This window comes from Thalia democratica, chromosome 7 (genome assembly GCF_965202585.1).
Source record: "Thalia democratica chromosome 7, ktThaDemo2.hap1.1, whole genome shotgun sequence".
Taxonomy (NCBI): Eukaryota; Metazoa; Chordata; class Thaliacea; order Salpida; family Salpidae; genus Thalia; species Thalia democratica.
Window position 1 is genome coordinate 47875693 of NC_139171.1, and position 21628 is coordinate 47897320.

Here is a 21628-nt window from a genome sequence, read left to right on the forward strand (position 1 = left end):
CTAAAATGTTTAATTTAGTTCTTATCGGACAATTCATAAAACATAAAACTTAAAGCGCAAACTGAAAACAAGGATACTGAACTATAAGCTAAATATAAGGATAAGTTCTATAAGTTATGCTTAGTTTATTTATTTAGTTGTTTAGAGCTAGAACATACTTTTTACTAAAAAGTTTTCTGTAGTACTAGTTTTTGTTAGATTGTTCAGATGGTTACACTTTAACAACTACAAATTTAAATATTTATTAAATAAAAAAACTATATTCGATTTACATGCATGTTTTAAATTGTTTTATTCCTAAAAAAATAGTCTATATTGTTTTATTTTTAAAATATGTTTTCTTAAACACGGATATTACCTAAAATCACTATGAACAAATTTAAAATTTATAAAAAAAGACTTTTTTATCAAAATACTGTTAATTAAAAATTAGCACAATATAAAACTTATATTTGTAGTGTACTCAAACTATACAGGAATTTATATTACCATTTAAAACTTTGTTTATTTGCATAGTTTTTATTTCAAAATTTATAATTTTTACTTAATTAACAGAAAGAAAATCAATTATTAAAATTAATTTTAAGGAACAATCCTTTCTGTGATCAACTATAAACTATTCATCTTATCTGGACTTAAAACGTAAATTTTAGTCGATAAAATGTTTTAAGTAGAATCTCAGCTTACTTAAAACAAAAAGATTAAACGAAAACAATACCTTTTTATGTTTATTAAAACCTAATATAATAAAACAAAATTTTAATAGCTGTCTGTTTTATGAGAACATTTTTCTTTCTAACTTGTGTTTAATTATAAGAATTATTATAAATATTTAAAGTTTCTTTGTAGAACTTTTTTGATAATAGTTATTTAAGCTTATTCTATTAAAAATAATCATTTCTAAGTTAAATTTAAAAATAAAATGTAACTCTTTTTTACTTACTTCTACCATTCTGTTTGTACGCATGTTTTTAGTTTTAAAGTAATATTTATAAAGTTTAGTTTATATAAAAGATTAAAATCGACGAAAGTTTAATAGAGCCTTAGTCTGGACTTACTTGTGCCGAGAGACAACCTCAAGTTACCAAAATGGTTCGAACAAACCACTTCGATTATCAGACCACAAGCTTTCGGTAGACTGTGACCTCTGATTGTATGCAACAAAACTTGGTTCTCAGTCTAACTAACGGTTGTGGCTTGGTAATCGAAGTGATTTAATCAAACATTTATGTTAACTTAAAATTTTAAACTTTATTTCAAAGATTTAAAACTATACAAGGTATTAGACTTTCGTTGTTAACCACATTTTAAGTACTTAACTTATCAACACGATGATGATATTTTTTTAGTATTCGTAATAATTTTTAATACCAGGTGAGTTTCTTTCCTTACAAAATTTTATTAAAAAAAATTATTATTCTTTTGTTTTGATCCAAAATATAGTTTGATTAATCCGGATGTTTTATAAAAAAACTCGACCAAATTTTTACACCTAAATTATTTAACACCTGCTATGAGAAGAAACTATAAAAATAAAATGCTGGAAGTAGATGCATTTCATAATTTTTAACTTTATATCTGTTTAAACTGTATTTAATAAAAGTTGATAAAAATTGTCTTTATCAATCCTTAAAGTTGTCAGCTAACTTATAACCAAGAAAAACGTAAAAAAATATTTGACAGTTTAAAAATGCGTTAGACTACATATTGATTTAATTTATATGTACTGATACTTCTGTTAATAAAATTTTTGGAAAGAAAAAGACGAAATAAAACTTTTACTATATGTTTGTGATAGTTTATCAAGCAACGCTTCTAAATAAAATTATTAAAAAAACCAAAAACATATGTACTATGATTATAAAACTAGCAAAGTAAAAAAAGTACGTAGTGTTTAAGGTGTTTAGTGTATCAATCAGTACTTGTCATACATGTTTTACAGTACAATGTGCTCTTTTGTTTGAAAAATTGTTAGAAGTCTTGAGATTACAGGATGAAAACTTCTATGGCCTCACTGTGTTTTAAGCGTAACCTCAAGCCAGACAATTTAAATTAAAACAAAAATGTAGCTATAGTATTAAGGCAAGAATGTTTTAAGGGCTTAAATTTATTTTGAGGTTTTTAAGAAGTTTGAATTTAATTGGTCACGCTTTTAATTATCAGAACATACTAAGTGGTTTAAATTAAAACCGTATCAAGCAGACTTAAATGTTTATAGTAAGTTACAAAGCTGAAAAAAGTTAGCTTTTAAAGTTTTTTTTTGAGTAGTTCTACTGATACTTAGCATAAACTAATGTCAATTTAATCCGTCAAAAATAATGAAATAAGTGTTTATGTGGTTACAGGTCTTAATAAGGTGAAAAAAATCTAGACATCTAAAATTCGTTTTGTTTTTTTTTTTGAAATTATTAAAATAAATTAGCGAACAATATTTAAGTAAGTACACATAATTATGTTTATTGATATATTTTAAGAAGAAAAATAAATTTTAAAAAGCTTTATACGTAATTTAAAATATTTTGACTTAATTTTTCAATAACAAAAGATTTGTTTTGTATTAATAAAGTGCAAAAGCTTTAATCAAACTAAAAACTACTTTAAGTTAAATTAACAGAGCTAACACATATATAATAATAATTGTTAATGTTGTTTTGTGTGTAATAGATATTAGTAGGAGATTAAAGGAAAATGTTAGTAACTTTGTACACAAAAAAAACAGCAACAAAAGTAATCAAACAAATAACTTATTGAACAACGTTTTCAAACTTTATTGTTATGATTTTGTAAGTTAGCAAAAAAAAATATTTTGACTGAAAAAATATACAAATTAAAAAGTATTTTATATTTACACAAATCGTCAATCATGAAGCTCTATTGAATCTAAAGTTATTTATAATATTATTTTATAAAGTTTAGATTCTGGTTCTTAATCACTAAGTTAAAAAAATACTGTGTTTATGTTTCTCGTATTTATAACTTAGGTTTTAGTACTTAGATAAAGTAGTATTTTTATTTAAAACAAGAACATTAAGTATAAAAACAACCGATTTTTGTCAATATTTAATAACATAAAGTTCAAGTTCAAATGAACTCTAAAACCTTCATTGTTTTGTAAAGATTTTATTTGCATTAAGTTAAATGTTTAAACACAATCTAGTAACACAAAAAAAGTTGCGTTAATTGATTTAAACGAAAATAAAAGTAAATTAAGATGACTTATAAGCCTTAGGCTATTCAGAGTTTACTAAAAATTTTGTTAACTTCTTAATTACAAAGTTTCAAAACTGATAAAGTTTTGTTTTGACGGTAAATTAAGATCTTTTCGTAGCATGCTATGGTTAAACAAAAGAAAATTTGCAGATAGTGTTATATTAAATTAAAAAAAACAGCAAATATTTATAGTTCAATTTAAACAACAAGTTTACATTTAGATTTTTTTTTCATTTTATACCTTTTCAGAAAAAAATTAAGGCTTTTGCAAGATGGTAGAAAATCCTCACTTAAAAATGATTAATTTATAGTTAAATAATTGATTATCTATTTAAAACTACTTCTTAATAACTATTTGATAAATTCTAAATTATTTTAATACTGAACGAATTTAAACAATGATCATAAAGTTTTAAACAAATTATTACTAATAACTTCTAAAATGCTGCCTAAGGCACAGAAACAATTTTGAAACAGCCAGTTTTTTGCACATGAAATTTTGCTATTGCATACGACTTACACTACACATTGCAAAAGCTTAGGCGAAGTTTTACGCTGAAGCGTTTCAAACGATGTGCTCGAAAGTGCTCGTGAGTTGGGTGATTCATCTTAAACCCCGATTTGCTGTTGACGAAAAAGCCTATCAGTAAATCTTTGAAGGCTGAACGCCTCAATGCTTTTTAGTGTAATGTATGAAAAAATCATCGTAAAGTTTCAACGATCTGTGCTTTTTTCCCAATACCTATAAAGTTTCGGCTATTTGTTTGTAAATTTGTCAGCATAACGCAAATAGTGATAGCTTTCATTTACTACAGCATATTAATAAAAATTAAAGCTTTCAGTTTGTGTTCAGTTTTTAATAGTTCAATATATTTTTTCATTTACAAATATTTTTTTCAAAAGTAAGTGAAAACTTCTTTCACAGCCTGTTCTGAACATCGAGTTTTTAATCAAATTTTTCAACGTCAAAGTCGTTCAACTCTAGTCTCAGGTGGCTTCGAGTCTTAAACTTAACAAACTAGAAAATTGAATCAAGCCCGCATGTTTTGTCGTGACGTAATCATCACGATGGGCTGTGTTTGAATGGCACGAAAATACTTTAAATGAATAATGTTCTTTGTTCGCTTTTTGAGGTTAAAGTTGAGCAAGTTTGTGGAATTTTTTTCATACCTTACACGAACTTTGTCGAAGCTGCTAGCAAATCGTGTACAAAATCGTATTTCTTTTAGTAAACGCATTGTGATACTTAGAATGTTTTATTCAGTTTCAAGAGTTTTTAAAAGTTTAGAGTGCTTTTTTGGTAGTGATCAGTTTTTTTTTATTTATGTTTAAGTAATAACTAACTTGAAATTTGTAGTTTATCAAAAAACATACTTAAAGTGTTTATCTTTACAAAAAAAAACAAAAAATTAATGCTAGCTAATTTGTTGAAAGATTTTATAAGTTTACTACAACCTTAACTAAAAGTAAAACACTAATAAAATTAACTAAAAAATAGTGTTTAGTTAAAATTCAATTGTAAAATAATACTACATTAATAAGACATATTTGTTTTTGTAAAAATATTATAGTAGGGGTATTTTACTATTCTAGATAATGATAGTTTTATGTAGGTAAATTCTAATTAATTAAACTAAAAGTTTGTTCCTTGCAATAGTTCTAAAAAAAGAATAAACAACTTTAAAATTAAAGTTTGAAACTAGTAATTTAAATTGAATTAAATTCAATAGTATAATGATCGGTTTGACCTAATTTTATTTAATGTATAAATTTTTTAATTTGCATAAAGCCAATAATTTAGGATATAAAAAAGTAGAATTTGGTTAAAACTCAATTGAAGCTATTTTGATACGTAAAATCGAAGACGAAAAAGGGTTAAACTTTTTTTTACATCACCTAGCGATACTTCACACATGACTAGTTTTTAAGCCCTCATATAAATCTTTAAGACTATACAGTGTACTGACCATTTGATAGTCTCTGCTACGAAGACATTTTTTTAGCTTGAAAAAATAACAGCATGTAAGTTTTTCAATCGAAGTAGTTGGTTAGGGTTACAGATAAAGGTATAAAGAGAAAAGCAGCTATTTATTACCGTACATAAAAAGAAACACAGTTAATATTTAATTTTTATAATTGAAATAAAATATAAAAAATTACAAAGCATTCTAATCAATAAAATATATTTTAAAACTTTTTATTTAATTAAATCAAAGCTAAAAAAAGTTCAGACTCCAATAAATCCTACGTTAGCAGCAGTTATTTATTTTATTTTATTGAGTTGCTAATTTGATAAAAGCCTTATATCAGACTTTCATAGCTTTGAAATTAGTTTTTATGAAGGCTTTAAAAAGCTAATATATAAAAAAGAAAACTCGAAGTAGCCTATGTTGTACAATTTTTTCTATAATTCATTTTGCTTAAATCGCCAGAGGGTTACTAAAAAGAGCGAGATACAAGCAATTTGATACAATTTAGCTTTCATTTGTCTCACTTAACTTTTTTATTTTATTTCAACTTTGTTTTTTTTTATACATTTAACAAGAACAAAATAGAAATTAATTCGATTAAATTGCAATTTTGAACTACTAGAAGCTTCGTTGTTTTACTTTATAAGTAGTCTGAATAAAATGTATAAAGCGATACTACAAAAACTAGTAATGTATACTTTTTGAATCTTAGTATTAAAAAGAACTATTTGAAACAAACGTTGAAATTCTGAGTTTGTTTTTTTTTCTTATTACGTATGGCAAAAACGATCGCTAATTAATGAACCATCGCTTTTAATAACAAAATAAACTTTTACGTTCGAGGTTAAAATTTTAACAGCACTAAAAAGATGTTTTTGTTATTTTCTTTTTTAACGTTAAAACATTAATAGTTTTAGTCATACTTTGTATAACAAATTTATATTAAAAAATTTTAGCTTTAGATTTAATTTAATACTAATTTTATAAATTTAAATTAATGCAACCTAAATCTTTGAAATAGGAAAAAAACTTTAAACATAAAATAAGTTCAAACTTTATTACTTATATTACTTAAAAGGTATTCAAAACGTTTATACATAAATGACGATAAAAGTAGTATATATTTTTGAAGTCAATGTAAAAAATTTATAAAATTAAACTTTTAGTTACTTTTTAACTTTACTACTTTACATTATACGTGTTGTTATTTTTTTAAACTAGCTTTTGTTACATGTTTGTTGAATAAATCTACTTTTATTATATAAATATTTTTAGCTTTTTTAAATAGAGCTTGTAAGTAAATTTTAGTAAAGTAACGAAAAGCTTATGCAACATAAAACTTTTATAAACTTACTTATCTGAAAATTTATTTTTTTATAACTTTTAGTGATAAAATAATTTTTCTAAAAATAATTTAAGATAAAGCTATAAAAATTATACATTACATTAAATTATTTTTTTGTTTCGTAGCAAAATATTTGTTTTTAATGCTACAATATAATCAAGGTAAATAAGGAAAACTTAAAAAAACACGTTTCCAACAACCCAGACTGTATAAACGTAAAAACTAAAAATGAACTCTACCGTGGGTTTTTACAACACAACCCAAGTTTTGCAAACTGCGCCCCACCAACAAATGACTCAGTTGTCAGGGCAACAGACAGGGCTGAATAAGCAGCCAAGCTTCCATGCAGTTACCAACAGCAGTTCAGACTCTTCATCCCCAACTTTGTCGAACGGTAAAAAATAAGTTATAAATTGTTTAAGTTTACAAGTTTGAAAAAAAAAACTTTTGTACCTTTTTCATTTCTTTGTCCACTATAGTACCACATATATACTATTTTTTTCTTTTGGTGCTTATAAGCTAAAAAAAATATGTTTAAAAATATTGGTTTTAAATTATTATAAAAAAAAGTATGCAAAATATCAAAAATAAAACTACAGCATCGAATCGTATTCTTCATTAAAAACATTTTTATATTTTCAGGTAACATGTCTAACATTTTGGGAATAAGGAGATCTCCATTGAGTGGCAAGACTGAAATGCACCAATCCAGTTCTTCGGGCTTCACATCGAGAAACAGGGACAATATACATTACCTTAAGCAACTTCTGCAAGACAAAAAGTCAATGACTTCGCTTTCTTCAGTTTTTACTCATTCAGAACGTTTGCTGGACGAAGGTTATTTTTTTTTTAGAAAAATTACTAATTTTATATGTAAATTAAACTATGCTAATCGAAAAGCCGTGACAATTGAAACTGCAAATGAATTCGTACTTTATTTTCATTTAAAATATATCTCCTTCGATCATTTGATGCTTTTTAAGTATTTATTACCGCTAGATGCCGCCAACAATCTTTATGCCTTAATGCTGAAGTGTGTCATAAAATATAGTGAGGCACTTCTTTTCTTTTGTGTTCAATACCTCTATGTAGTACTTACCATAATTTGTTCAAGTATTATCTCTTGGAAAACAATTTAAAAAATTTGAATTTTACTATATAGTTATTAAAGTTGAATTTTGTTTTAATTCGTTGTTCAGAAAATTTTTTGATAGTTTATTAGTAGCAAGCTTCAATCTAGTTTTATTACTCCGGAAACAATTTAAGCTTAAATTACTCGCTTTTGATTTTGATATTGTATTATTAGAAGGTTTTTTTTCAACTTAGATTAATTTCACACCTATAAGAAAATGACCTTTGTTAAGATTTGTTAAAGTTGTTAAAATATAGCCCTTTTTTAAAGCTAGTAACTTATAAAAAGTATGTATGGTTTAGGATTTAATCAAAATTACCATAAAAAAGGGAGTTTTGATTTGAAGGGCTATAGTTTTTTTATGAAGCCATTAAAAATACCAAAAGCAATTTATTTCAACGCAAGTAAAACTGTCCAAAATGATCGCGCAAAACTCTTTTAGTTTTATATTTAAATTTTACGGCTAATTGGTTTTAATTCAAGCATGAATTATTTTTGCTTTTTGTTAGTGCTATGTTGTTTAGTTAGAAGTTAGGAAAGAAAAAAAATATATGTGGGAGTTTTGATGTCACTTCTTTCAAGTTAGCAAACAAACTGTGCACATTTGTTTGCTGTGTAGTAGACAACATTTTTCTTAACTCTTTTCTTGCTGATTAATGTTTGAAAAAGAGCTAAAGTTACTGAAGTTTGGTGAAAACTCACAATGATGATATCAGTATGAGAACTTTGTTTAACAGTAAACTTTTTTGTGTAGTTTGCTTAGTTAAATTTTTCTTTTTAGTAATAGTCTTACGTTCATAACTTATTTTAATTAGAAAAAAATATAGTTAGCTTACTTTTTTGTTTCATTATATAAGTTATAAACTCACAAACAATTAGAACTTAAAAAAAAATCAAAGCTAAACAGAAATAGTAAATTAAAAAAAAAGGCTAATAATAAAGTTTTGGTTTTAAAAGTTGAAAACCTAATCAGCATAATATTCTAGCTAGGAACAAACTTGTTTTAAATTTGTATTGTTTCATAGTTTTTGTTTTTGCGATAATTTTAAAACAATTAATTTGGTTAAACTTTTTTTTTTTAAGTAGATGCAAATAAAGCAAAGAATTTTTTTTTAGTATTGTCAAGCTTATGTAAATGGTTTAGTCTTTTAAGCTTGATAAAAATATTGCTGCGAATTACTAAATTGAAAAATTATCTATTTTATCTTTTTAACCGGCTTAAGTAGAAAATAAGCAGTTTTTATTATTATAAAGCTAAAAGAAGCACCAAAAAGAACTAAAGTGATTTATTTCTATTAAAAAAGTCAAAGTCTAATATTTTATAATACGTTTTAATGTTTTAAAAAACAATAAACAGTTTGTCATTGATCGAAAGATTTTTTACTGATTAAAACTTTGAAAGAAAAAATCGTCAATTACTTTTTGATAGACTTTACACAGATTGATAAAAAATCCTCAAACCAGTTCTCTTGTATATTCAACACCGAGCTTTCGTGCAAGCAAAACTTTAACAACCACTTTAAACCAACCAGAAAAATTTGTTAAAAAAATCATGATATCTTCGCTACAACCCGCCCCGCCCACGCAGCTGCAAGGAAAAACTCCCTGGACCCACGCTCCCGTCTTCCAGCAGGCCACCTCCTCCTCGCCCTCCGCCAACCTCATCGACATCGCGACCACCTCGGTGGTGAAGAAGCTCGAGCAGCGGGCGAGGGCCGAGGAGCAGCACAAGTACCTGCAGGAGCTGCTGGCCGAAAAGTACCGCATCTGTAAGATGAACCAGGGCCAGGCGCTGGTCGGGCTGCCCAAGCCCGACATGCTGCCCCACTGCCTCAAGTATTTGGAGCAAGGTGGATGTTGTGATATAAAATAAGAATAAGCGTGACCATAAGAATATAAATTTAAAGTGGTCATGCCAGACTATAAGCTGTTCTAGTTTTAGTAACTTGAGCCGATATTTGCAAGGTTTAAAAGTAAGGGTAAAACTTTGTACAAAAAATGTAGCATTTTAATTGTTAGGTCAAAATTTAGTTTAATAAGGGTGGGACTAGCGTAAACAAGTGCTTACTTATATTTTTAGTTTGTACAGGAAATTTTCATAGTTAATTGTTTTAAAAAACTTGAATAGTTCACAGAGTTTATGATGCTTTTAAAGTTTTCAAATAAGTTTAATTAAATAAAGGCAATGCATTTAAATAAATTCTGCCATACAATAGCTATTTAGAAAAAAAATTCACACTTGAACAACAATGAAAGTCTTTTTCTGCTATGTATTTTCAAAAGCATAAGACTTACCTAATTAAAATTAAAAAATCATTATTAAATTTTCTATTATTTAGAACTATTGTAAAAACTTTTATGTTGTTTGAAAAAAAAAACAATGCATGTTAATAAAAAGATATTTTATTGCAAAACTAAAAAGAAGTTTTCTTCCTAGTTCTTATTTTTTGTTCTATTAAATGTTAAATAAATTGTTTAATATGTTTTAGAAATCGTCAGAGTAAGAGCAGCGCTTTTTCAAAATGTTGAAAAAAAGCCTTTGGAGTTGCCGGCACCAGAAGGACCTCAAGTGACCTTGATGGAAAAAGTTTTTGTTGATCCTCAAAAAAAACACCAGGAGGTAAAACATCCTCATAATTAAGAAAGTATTTCTATTTAAATTGAAAAAACACAAGTTTTTTAAACAGTAACTATTGTTTTTAAATACTCGCCAAAGAAATATGTTATTGTTCTATAAAATCAAATAGTTTTTTTTTTAAGACAATATTTTATGTATGTGATAAGATAACTAGTGACTCTAGTATTGTAATTTAAAACAAAATTTCTTCTATAATAGCCGTTTTGATTTATTTCAAGTTTTTGGACAATAGTAGCTGTACTTAAATCAATTTATTTCTTTAAAGTCACTTTCAACTTGTTACTTTGTCTAGATTTTATCAGTTTTACTTACACTTTTTTAAACAAAATTTCACACTGAACTTTTGGCTTAAAGTTTAAACTCATAAAAAATGCAAAAAAAAAAGTAATGTTTAGAACTGCATCAAATACTTATAAAAAGTTTTAAATGTATAACTTCACCATTGAAAATCTATGTTTGATGAAAATAATTGAATATTCTTTTTAATCTAAAATATAAAATTAACAGTCTATGAAGTTTAATAGACTTTTACCAAATAAAATTTTTAATGAAGTAGTTAAAATTGTGAACTTTCGCAGTACAACTTTGTTGGTCGAATTCTCGGTCCTCGTGGATTGACAGCAAAGCAGTTGGAACAAGAAACAAAATGCAAGATTATGGTCAGAGGAAAGGGATCTATGAGGGATCGTAAAAAAGTTTGTTTATGTCTTTTTTAAAATATAAAGTTTTTCAATAATTCTTTTTTGTTAGCTTTTTGTTTTAAATTTTAGTTTTCTATTTTATTTATATAAGATTAAGTAGTTTTTATTACCTAGATACAAGAGTACTAAAAACGTCAACTCATTTCACGCTACTAATAAAAAACTATGTGAGCTGTTTATGGTCAACATAGAACAAGTTATTAGCAATTGTGCTTTCCTGAGTTGTACTTCCGAAAATGTTGTAAAGGGGGGTTGCTGAGTCCATGTGTGATAAGTCGATAACATAAACTTTTCAGCAATATTCAATAAAATGCTGTGTATGGTTGCAAAGCCTCGACGTTATGTTATAGAAATTTAATTATTCATGAATTTACCTTCCCAACACGCGTTTTTTCTAGCACCGTGGCAAGTCCAAAGAAAATATACTTGCGGCAGTTGGAGAATTCAAAGTGTTTTTAAAGCTAGCGAAACACAGACAGCCTATTGAATGTTAAAAATAAAAAACAATATTTTTACTTAATTTTGTAATTTACACTGTTTTTCGTTTTGATATATACAAAAAATAAAATGAAGCTTTTAAGTTTTGTAAGGAATTTAGCGTTGTAGTGGTTTTTCTGCACGGTAATGATTTTATAGTAAAATTTTAAATCTGTTATCGTTACTAAGCTTTTTATTTAAAAAAGTATGAAGTAATGCTTAATTTAAACTATAAGCTAAGAGACTATCTAATTTTTTGATTGAACTAATATGAAGTTTAATTTGAATATTTTCTTCTCTATACAATTAATTTAATGTTATAAAATTTTTGAATAGATAACAACCTAAAATAAAACTATTTTTATTGTTTTTTAAGGTAAAAAATACTCATAAGTAGTTAATATATATAAATTTACCTTTAAGTTTTGGTGAAAAAAAACTATATCTTAGGTTTAAGTAAATATATATTTATTAGTTCTAATTAGCTGAACTATAAATAAATAAAAATATTTTTTGGTTTTAATTAAGATTAACTTTTCAGCTATCTAGTTATCAAATCCCTATAGACTTTATATATTTAGTGATTTATTTCTATTTTTAAACAAATAAGGTACTGTGAACACCATCATAATTTCATAAAAGTTTACTCGGTTGATAGGAATAAATGTTTTTGTTTTTGAATTCAATACAGTTATCTTTTTTTTTCCAAAAGTATCTTGGTTTTATAATATATATCGTAAACGGAAAAGTAAACTTAAATGATCACACATAAAAAAAAAAATATTTTGCCGACTTACATGCACACAACTGAATAATGTACTTCTGCCCTGTTTGTTTCTCTGCCTACAAATTTTTTGTTTTTGTAATTACCGATTTCACACACACACACAGAGGGCAACTTCACCAAAAACTCGTTTGCATTTTTAAGGAAAGCAAATAACAGCGAACAAAATACTTCAACTCTTATTACATCGCAAGCTTTTAGCAAAAAGTTTACACGAGTTTCGAGTCACGGCGAATCAAGCCGATACACGATGGGAACACGGCATATGCCTGGTAGTCGAAATCCGATACATCATTGCTGCTTGCTAACTGAAAGTTAAACTCAAAAACGCTTAATAGGTTTTTTGAAACGTTTGGAATAAACCTTAGTTGAGTTTATAAAATTCATTACGCGGAAAAATGGAACTGCCTGTTGAAAATAGTACTGTGTACGTTTACTTTGGTAGTTTTGAAAATAAACTAGTGTTTTAGATATTAATATATGCTGTTTGTTTAAGTATAAAGCATAATTAATTTTCAATAAATTTTCTACAGCTAAGAAAGCACATTTAGTTTGTTTAGATAGTCTGAAAACACTGGTATTTCTGTTTTTATACACCAATGTTTGTGTAAATGGCTTTTGAAATCACAAATAAAAGGCCTATTATTGATGTTATCCGAGATTGTTAACCTTTTTGTTCGAACCGCGTAGCTAAGGTTTAGAAAACAGCTCTTAATAAACACAATTTTATTTATACCTTTTGATGTAGTGTACTTACAATTAATGTTCGTGTTAACTATTCCCCTGAGAGTTCTTACATAGGCTTGATTAATAAAACGCAGGTTGTGAGAAATAGACATTTATTTCGATTTTGCTAATGAGGGTTTATCCAAGTCTTAAAACCATTGTAAAAAACAGAACAAAGCATTGAAAAAGTACTAAATGACTTTTCCACGTATGCAGCACTAAAATGATATTGATTACATTCTCTGAATGCTTTTAAACAAAAAAAAAGTTCAATGGTACGCTTGGATAACCTGGCACAAAACTGGTATTCAATCGTAATTTAGCAGCAAAATTTGGCCCGATTTTATTATTTTTAAGCGCATTTTGCCGCTCCCAGTTTTTGTTGTGTGTGTGGAAATTACAGCATTAAAAAAAAGTTGACTGGTGCTGCATTAGCTGAAAGAATGCGTTTTCTTTAAAATAACTAGTTTTAATTGTTTTCAGAAGCTTTGGCGCATATCTGACTATTATATCAGATAGACAATTGTGCATTTGAAAACAAAAATTGTTATTACGACTTCAACTTTGCATGAGAATTTAAATATTAAATGTTGCATACTTTTAGTTTTTTTCTCCAATTCCAAGCAAGCACGGTTTTAAAAATTTGTAAAATTTTTGTCCAGTAATTATGTAAAAATTATATAGTTAGTATTTCTTTCATAGATTTCTAATTTTTTAATTTTAAAAATAAAGGAGAAAACAATTCAGTTTATTATGAAATTTTTCATAGAACATTATAAATTTATATATAGTTTTATAAAAGTACATGTTTGACTCATACTAGTAGCTATGATCTTTTAAAATATTGATGTGGTTGGAAAAGCTGTAAGATAGTGGTAACTTCGACAGTTTGCTGATGGAAATTGACATTATCTCCTAGGTTCAAAACACTCTAATGTATTTTTTCAGATAAAAAAGAACTTTTTCAACCTAAGTAAAGTTGCGACAAGTAATTAGTGATTTTAAAAAACCTAAGCTAAAAATTTAGTTTTGTTTCAATAGCGTGTTCTGTTTAAGTGAACTTTTTTGGTTGTAAAACACTAAGAGTTTCTTGTAGAGGTTTAAACTTTAACTTATTTATAACTTGACTTTTAAGCAACGTTCAAACTTTAAACTTTTACTTACTTAAGTACAAATAATACAATTATGTCATTTATTTCAAACTTTATGACTAAAGATTAGTTGTAAACCTTACGCATTTCTTTTAAATACAAACATTCCATAAAATTTTAAACAAAAACTTTGATTATTTATTAAAAAAAAAAATATTATTAAGCTTTTTGTATTGAATCATGGTACTTTTTGTTTTTGCAAAAGACGGTTAGGATAGAAAAACGATATCTGTTTATTGTCATAATGTAGAACATGCTACGACTTTAAAGTATAAAATCTGGTTTTAATCACATATTTAAACTAGTCGGTAATAATGCTTCTCCTTTTTAGCATAAAAAAGCTTTTCAAATGAAGCTTTACTTCGCAGAGTTCGACTGTCTTTCAACACCTTAAGCGTGAAAGGTTCACAAGCTCATATATAGTCAAATTTACGGCCTTTCATTGAAAAATTTTCTCAAACTTTTCTTTATTCTCAAACGATAGCTTTAATAAGTTACGCAGCTTAATTGAAAAAAATATATTAAAAAAATAACAATATTTAAATTATTTATTCAATTTTAAAGTATATTTTATTATTATTATGAAATATCTGTTATTATTATGAAATATCTGTATTTATATTTAAAATTATTTTATCATTGTTAAAAAAAAAAATTGAAATACTAAAATACAAATATTTCGTCAAAAAGTTAATCTAAACTTAAGTTTCAAAATAACAACGCAAGAAAAAATTACCTGCAATTTTGGTGACTGTGTCTAAAAAAATCTAAAGTTAGTTCAAATCTTACTTTATAGATTTATAGTTTTTAGAAAAAAACTAATTGTATTTAAATTTCAGGAAGAAATGCACCGTGGAAAGCCGAACTGGGAACATTTGAGCGAGGAATTGCATGTACTCATCACAGTTGAAGACACGCAAAATCGAGCTGCTGTCAAAATGCAGAGGGCAGTGGAAGAAGTAAACAAGCTTCTAATTCCAACTGTTAGTCAATTGTTTGCATAATTAACCCAAAATTATATTAGTATGAAGTTATTCTTTTTCTTATGAAAGCTAAAACAGCTTTTTTGTTGGTTTTTGGTAGTTTTAATTATTACAACGTAAGCAATATTATGCAAAAATCAAGCGTAAAAATAATAAAATTTAACTAAAAAAGTTAAGATTTTTATTATTTTCTTTTTTTTCTGAGCTTATAATTAGTTATAAATTTTTTTCAAGAAAACTAAAAAAACATATTTGATACTTTGCATTTAATGCAAATTTTTGTTCAAAAATTCTAAGCATATTTATTTCAAAAAAGTTTATTGAGTTGAATAGTTATCATAATGCTTTTAAAAGAGATACATTTTTCTTTACTTCTTAAAAAAGATGTATTATTAAAATGTAACCAACAAAAATAAATTTCTATAGAATTAAAGGTTTAAAAACTTAATAACATATTAAGTTTTATTTTATTTGTGTTTGCCAAGGTAGGACTACAAGTTAGCAATAAATTTATATATAAATAGTAAAACGTTCCATGCTATGTGAGATGTCTGTTATACAAACACTTGAGCCCACGCAAAACTTGCTTCTGCTCTCAGTAAATTAGTCATACGCCTTTAAGTTAATTTCCAATCAACAAAAAAAAAGACTTTTTAATAAATTTTAGCTTTGTGTTGACTTATGCTTTAGCTAAAACTAAACTTAAAAGTATAAAAACTTTTTTTTTATATAAACATATGGTTAGTTTAACAAAAAATTAAACACCTATTTTTTACTGCTTTTTTCTCGCTTTTTAAGTGAAAAATATGTTAAAATAAAAATTTAAAACAGGAAGGAGACGATGAACTCAAGAAAAAACAGCTAATGGAGCTCGCAATAATTAATGGAACCTACCGTGACTTCTCAGCACCGTCTAACAGTAAGTTTATGTTTTAAAACAATTTACGAACAACAATATATCTCATGTTTTCATGTTTTTGAAAAATAACGATTAAAACTACACCTTCTGAAAATAAATAGCGAGCAACTGACTAGTTTGGTGTGTAAACACGAGATTTTAAACAAGATGAAGCGAACTTAGGCCACGTTTGAATATAAATATTTATAGGGTAACATTGAAAATCGCTGTTGTTTTATAAACTGCAGTTGAGCGTTCAAATAAAAACTGGTAAACAAGAAGCCCTCCGGGCATGGTTATAATGTTACACACTCGCTCCTCTCGAGCTGCCTAAATTTTGTGCTTCAAATATTTTGTATTTTCAATTTGTTTGGCGCTTATTTGCGTTTTTTGTTACTAACAAAAAGTACAAAAAAATTTTTAAACTAGTGCAAAAGTTTTTACAATTTTTTTTGTTGTACGATCAATAAGAAAAGTAAGAAAAGATAACTTTTTGGTTTTGTGAAAGTTACAGTTTTTTTCATTTAAAATAAATTCTATACAATTTATTCAATCATATAAATTAGATATATCCAATTTGAGTAATTTTCTATTATTTTCTTAACAGTGCAACCAAGGCTACTTCAAGGGCCCCCACAAATTCTTCAAAATGTGGGACAACTGAGACCGGCTGCTGGTGTGCCCGGCCAACAACAAATTGGAGTTCTTAACGGACACGGAATTTTGTCGAGACTGCCAAATGGACAGGTAAACTTTCAATTGATTATAAACATTTATATCAAGCTCATAATGGACTAAGTTTTTTATAAGTATACTGTATGCATACAGCAGGGGTCTCGCCTGAGGTGGAGCATTCGAACAGATGTTCCACCTAAAAATGTTTTAGAAATCGGTATGAAAAATTAGCATTTTTTTAATTAAAATTTTGTTTGCAAACTATTGTTTTAATTTTTGTACTTTTATCTTACTAAAATATATAAATAAACAAAAAAATAAGGTTTTTTTAAACAAATGTAAGCTTTCTGCTATCGTTAAGAAATTGCTTCGCGTCGCAAGTGGTATACATTCAAACAAAGTCATTTGCACTCAATTTTTCAAAAAAAAAAAATTATTTTTTTGATTATCAAGGCGCTAATAACCAATGGACTGCACCCTGCGCAGCACCAGCCGATGCTCACGTCTGACGGCAGCGTCATCTACTACACCCCCACCAACTTGGAGACGTTCAACCCGCAGTCCACACCGGCCACGCTGGCCGCCGCTCAATCGCTGGGAACCAACCCCTTCGAGTCGTACCCGCTCGTTGACCAGACGTTGCTAGGTAAGTTGATTATAATTTCAAAATCTTAAGTGTTACAAATAGATGTAATGCAGAAAGTAAGTGTTGTTTGTTGCAAACGTTTGTTTTTATCTAAGTGACATTTTAATTTCAGGTAAGAACCTTCATCATGTCTGATTTCTACTGATGTGGTCTACACGCAGCCTATAACATATATAAATATTTAATTGTCTTTTTAGTAATCCTTAAAACGGTTGCTTCTTATCGAAACAGACATATTCGTTTGCTGTTTGAAAAGCGTAACTTTTTTTATTAGCATTGTGCGTAACATATTTATGTCAATTAAATTAAGGAGATTATCATGTTTTTAAAGCTTTTTCAAAGACGTTTTGAGTGAAACGATACATCGAACTATTTTTAGTGCGCCTACTGCCGACACACACCTCTTTAAAATGCATAGTTTGCCTCTGAGATGACTGTAACAGCTTTTAAAATAAAAATCCTACACGTTTAATAACAACTATTTAAGATTTATTCAACTAACTCTCAATTTAAAACAGTAGTCTCACAACTCATACGAAAGGTTCATACAAATAGCTTGATGTGCTTTTGATTAAACAGTTTTGTTGATATAATTTAAGTAGAACCGACTAACTTTTTTTGTTAACTTTGAAAATTGAAGCTATATGGTGGGTACTACAGAACGTCTGTGTTCGGTGTGTGTTGGTCGAGATACTAGGGTTTAACCTGTACGGTGCCTGATTTTTTGTCATTTTTCTTTGAACCATCCGCGTTTGAAAACCAAAGTCACTTTTAACCAAATAAAAATACTTATAAAACGAATATCGTTAGATTAAAAGTAATATGAGCATCAATTAACAAAAGTTTAATTTCAAATGCTGCTAGAACACGTCACAATCAAGTTTAATAAATAATGATTACGCACCAGACCTCCCTTGTTACAAGTTTTCGTTTTTTTTTTAATTATTGTTTATTTATAGTTATTTACCCGCAATATCTTTCAACTTTGCACAAACTTTATCGTCCACATTCTTAGACTTGTTTTTTTATTTGTTTTTTAGCTAAAATCAAACTTTTTTCTTGTTCATATCAAAATTGTTTTAAGTGCCTTATACAGTTTTATTCAAAATCACATTACTTTGCAAATGTTTTGTTTTTAAAAGAGTTTAAGTAGCAATATTTCAATGTTTTTGCTTTCAAATGTACTTACTAAAAAAATTTTACCTTTTCAACTAATACTTTTCAGTTACCATAATTTGTGAACGACTCTTCTCAGCGTATGCGAACAACTTAAAAATGGGAATACTTTAACTTTTATACGCACAGTATTATTTACTTTTAATCGTTAAAGCAGGTCAGACCATGACTGGGAAATTAACTGCAGCTACGACCACCGGGGCGACTAGAACCCATCCTTACATTAGGCCTGCAGGTAATTGAGACAAGAACGTTTTGTTCTGAGCGACCGCTCTTACACCTCCGTGTACTGATAAAAAAGATTGTATAAAATGTAAACTCTTAGCTCTGTAAAGTATTCATTCAGAATTAAAAATAATAAAGTTTACAACAGTTGAACTTTCTTAGAAAAAAGATTTAATAGCTAATGTTATTACTAGGTGTTTGAGCGGTTACCCAGAACAAGATAGGACATAGTTATAGATAAATATATATATATAAGAAATTTTATGTTTAAAAGCACACTTTGACAGACAAGTACAACAAAAATTACACATCACACAAGTTTCACATTCATCACTGAAATTCCTCTGTATGTATTTAAGTCAAACGCTATTATGAGCAATTAAGTCAACTGTGCCTTAATTCAAACAGAATAAGATAGTAGGAATTTATTTTGAGCCTGAGTACTTTTTGCACAGATTATGGTAAAACGACTTTTAATGTCTTATTTATTGTATATGATGTGTTTAGTTTTCGTTTAGTTTATTATTTTTTACGATTTCATCGTAGAAAATATAAATCGTTAATAAACTTAATACAATTCGTACAGCAGAGATGAGAGTTGTTTATTTATTTAATATTTTTAAATCAGCAAGGGTTTAAGAAAGTGTTTGGATTAAAAATAAAAAAAAGTACGTTTTCTTTAACATCTTTTGCTTTTTAGAACTTTGTAAAAGAAATTAAATTCATATAGTATATATTTTTTAAATCTAAAATGCTTTTAAAAAAATTATTTTTAAAATTTAACACTTTTTAAATATTCGGTTCTTTGAATGTTAAGTATCTTAAACCAGCATATTGTCAGGGTAGATATGTGCTCGATCAGTTTGTAACTTTTATAACACATGTACATGCATGATTTAATCATAAATGAAATCTGTACAACTCAAATTGTCGACTAATTCCAAACTAACAAACCTATTAGCTCCCTCATTGTGATCAAGGACAACAATAACTTTAGAAAGTGCTTTGAATAACATTTTAACACACACAAGCTTAACATACTTACACATACGAGAGGCACGGTATAACAGCAACGTAGTTGTACACTAACATAACCACATAGTGTGTTTAACGATTTCAGTTTAGACTCTAACTACTTAGTTATTATAACCTTAAGTTGCATGATGTTTAAAATTTAATTCTTTTTTGATAGATTAAATTAAATATTGAAGTTTTGTTTAATATACTTTAATTAACAAGCATTAAATTCATATGTATAAGTTGCTTTGCTTTTAACAATTATATTACGCTGTAAAAACGTCGTATTAACAATAATATTTTTTCTTTCTTTTACCTTTTGTTCATTTCTTACTAATTTTCGTTTAATACAACATTTAGAATTTCAAAAAAAGTCAATGTACTAAATTTTTGAACTTTAACACCTTATTTTTTGCATAGAGCTTGATTTAATTCAGACGAAATATAGCTTTAACTACTTTTTTACTAAACTCAATCCAAATAACATACTAATTTGAAAGGATTAAAACAATTTTAAACCTTAAAATAACATTTTAAACAATTTAATTAATACCTACTAGTTCAAAGTTAAAAAAATTTGCATCTTTTTTTTTGTCTTTTTTGTTCATTCTTTCTTCTTTAGCGGACACAAGCTTACCATCAAGTTCTACATAACGACTAAAAAGAAAACAAGAATTCATCAGTTGTGCCAAAGATTTAGATGTTTACTGATTATATTTTGAGTTTTAAATATTTTAAATGTAACTCTCTAACTATGAAAAATAGATAAAAATTTTAGCTAGTTTTACGACAATATATGTTTTAAAGACTGGATTCGACTTTTTCCAAAGTTTAATTTGTATTTTACTATATTTTTAATTTTATAAATGTAGGAACCTTCTTAACTGTTTGATTTTTTTTTAATCAATAGATAAGATATTTTGATAAAGTACAAATTGTAGTAAACTAACGTTAATTATTGGTAGAACCTCTTAGTTAACTCGACATAGTTTTAGCATCATAATGATTCATGATTTTAAAAATTTAGTTATGTGCCTTAGTGTAGTTTTGGTGCTAAAGTAGTATTTTTTTGGTCACAAAAAAACATAAGTAAAATGTTTAAAGTTCATATAAAAAGTACAAATGTTTTGTCCTTAAAAGCTATTTTTTCAAATAAATGCTCGTGTAAAGTGTGAAGCAAAATATATAGAGATTTGTTGTAAGATTAAAGCCAAAACAGCTTGCAGTTTTTTTAATTTACTTAAGCCATTGTAAATTTTTTGGTACGCATTTAAAGTCATGGTCACTTGTTTTATTACTTATCAGGTTTAATTATAGTTATCTAAGTTATGCGTTTTTGTTTAAAATTGATGAGCTTAAAATAAAACGTTTTATCTTACCCAAAAATTTGTATATTGCAGATAGTATTTTTTGTGTCTGCTAAAAGTTTTTTTAATCTGCAGCTGCTTTTTGCACTAAAGATGATCAAATTTAGAGTTTTTTTTGTACCTATAAACTTAGTCGTATGTTGCACTTTTATTTCACAATAAACTATTTTCCGTTATGTACGTTTGTTTCTAATCGTGTGTAATTTTTTTTATGATAAATTACAAAATATATTTTTTTGTATATGAGTAAATATTCTCTCCGAAAGAAAAAACACCTCGTTTAAATTAATACTTATGGTGATAAGTTTTAAACAATTCATAAAACAGAATAGCTACTTTTATACTTAAAAAAACCATTAGTATTTTTTAAATGATTAGCTTTTTTATTAATCGATACAAGTTTTTTGTTTAAACACTTTACTCCTTTCTTAAAATTATTAAAGCGATACAAAAGTTAAAATGCAGTTAAGCTACTTTCAAGTAAGCTATATTTTTAGTGGGACATGT

General features: G+C 26.9%; 1 protein-coding gene across 7 annotated transcripts; it reads left to right on the top strand.

The window, feature by feature from the left end:
* The first annotated feature begins 6733 nt into the window (after positions 1 to 6733).
* On the top strand, positions 6734 to 21301 carry LOC145840175 (protein quaking-B-like). 7 transcript variants are annotated; one of them, XR_014370103.1, is made up of 10 exons: positions 6734 to 6919; positions 7168 to 7362; positions 10147 to 10277; positions 10874 to 10990; positions 14974 to 15117; positions 15949 to 16036; positions 16623 to 16762; positions 17144 to 17336; positions 17449 to 18747; positions 20377 to 21301. XR_014370103.1 is itself a non-coding variant. In XM_082947332.1 (10 exons), exons 1-10 carry the CDS (start codon positions 6754 to 6756, stop codon positions 20138 to 20140), a joined length of 1281 nt encoding a protein of 426 aa, XP_082803458.1. In that variant the 5' UTR covers positions 6734 to 6753; the 3' UTR covers positions 20141 to 21301. The 7 variants fall into 7 exon arrangements, 6 of the variants coding, with proteins under 6 accessions (XP_082803458.1, XP_082803456.1, XP_082803459.1 ...); XM_082947332.1 differs by having other exon boundaries at positions 18667 to 18747; positions 20115 to 21301; XM_082947330.1 differs by having other exon boundaries at positions 18667 to 18747.
* The last annotated feature ends 327 nt before the right edge of the window (positions 21302 to 21628 follow it).

Excerpts from the sequence above, each read along its gene's own strand:
- LOC145840175 (XM_082947330.1), top strand. The coding sequence starts at position 6,754 with ATGAACTCTACCGTGGGTTTTTACAACACAACCCAAGTTTTGCAAACT. Across the intron at positions 15,118-15,948 it reads ACAAGCTTCTAATTCCAACT|GAAGGAGACGATGAACTCAA; the intron begins GTTAGTCAATTG and ends AATTTAAAACAG. Across the intron at positions 18,748-20,376 it reads TCCTTACATTAGGCCTGCAG|CGGACACAAGCTTACCATCA; the intron begins GTAATTGAGACA and ends TTTCTTCTTTAG.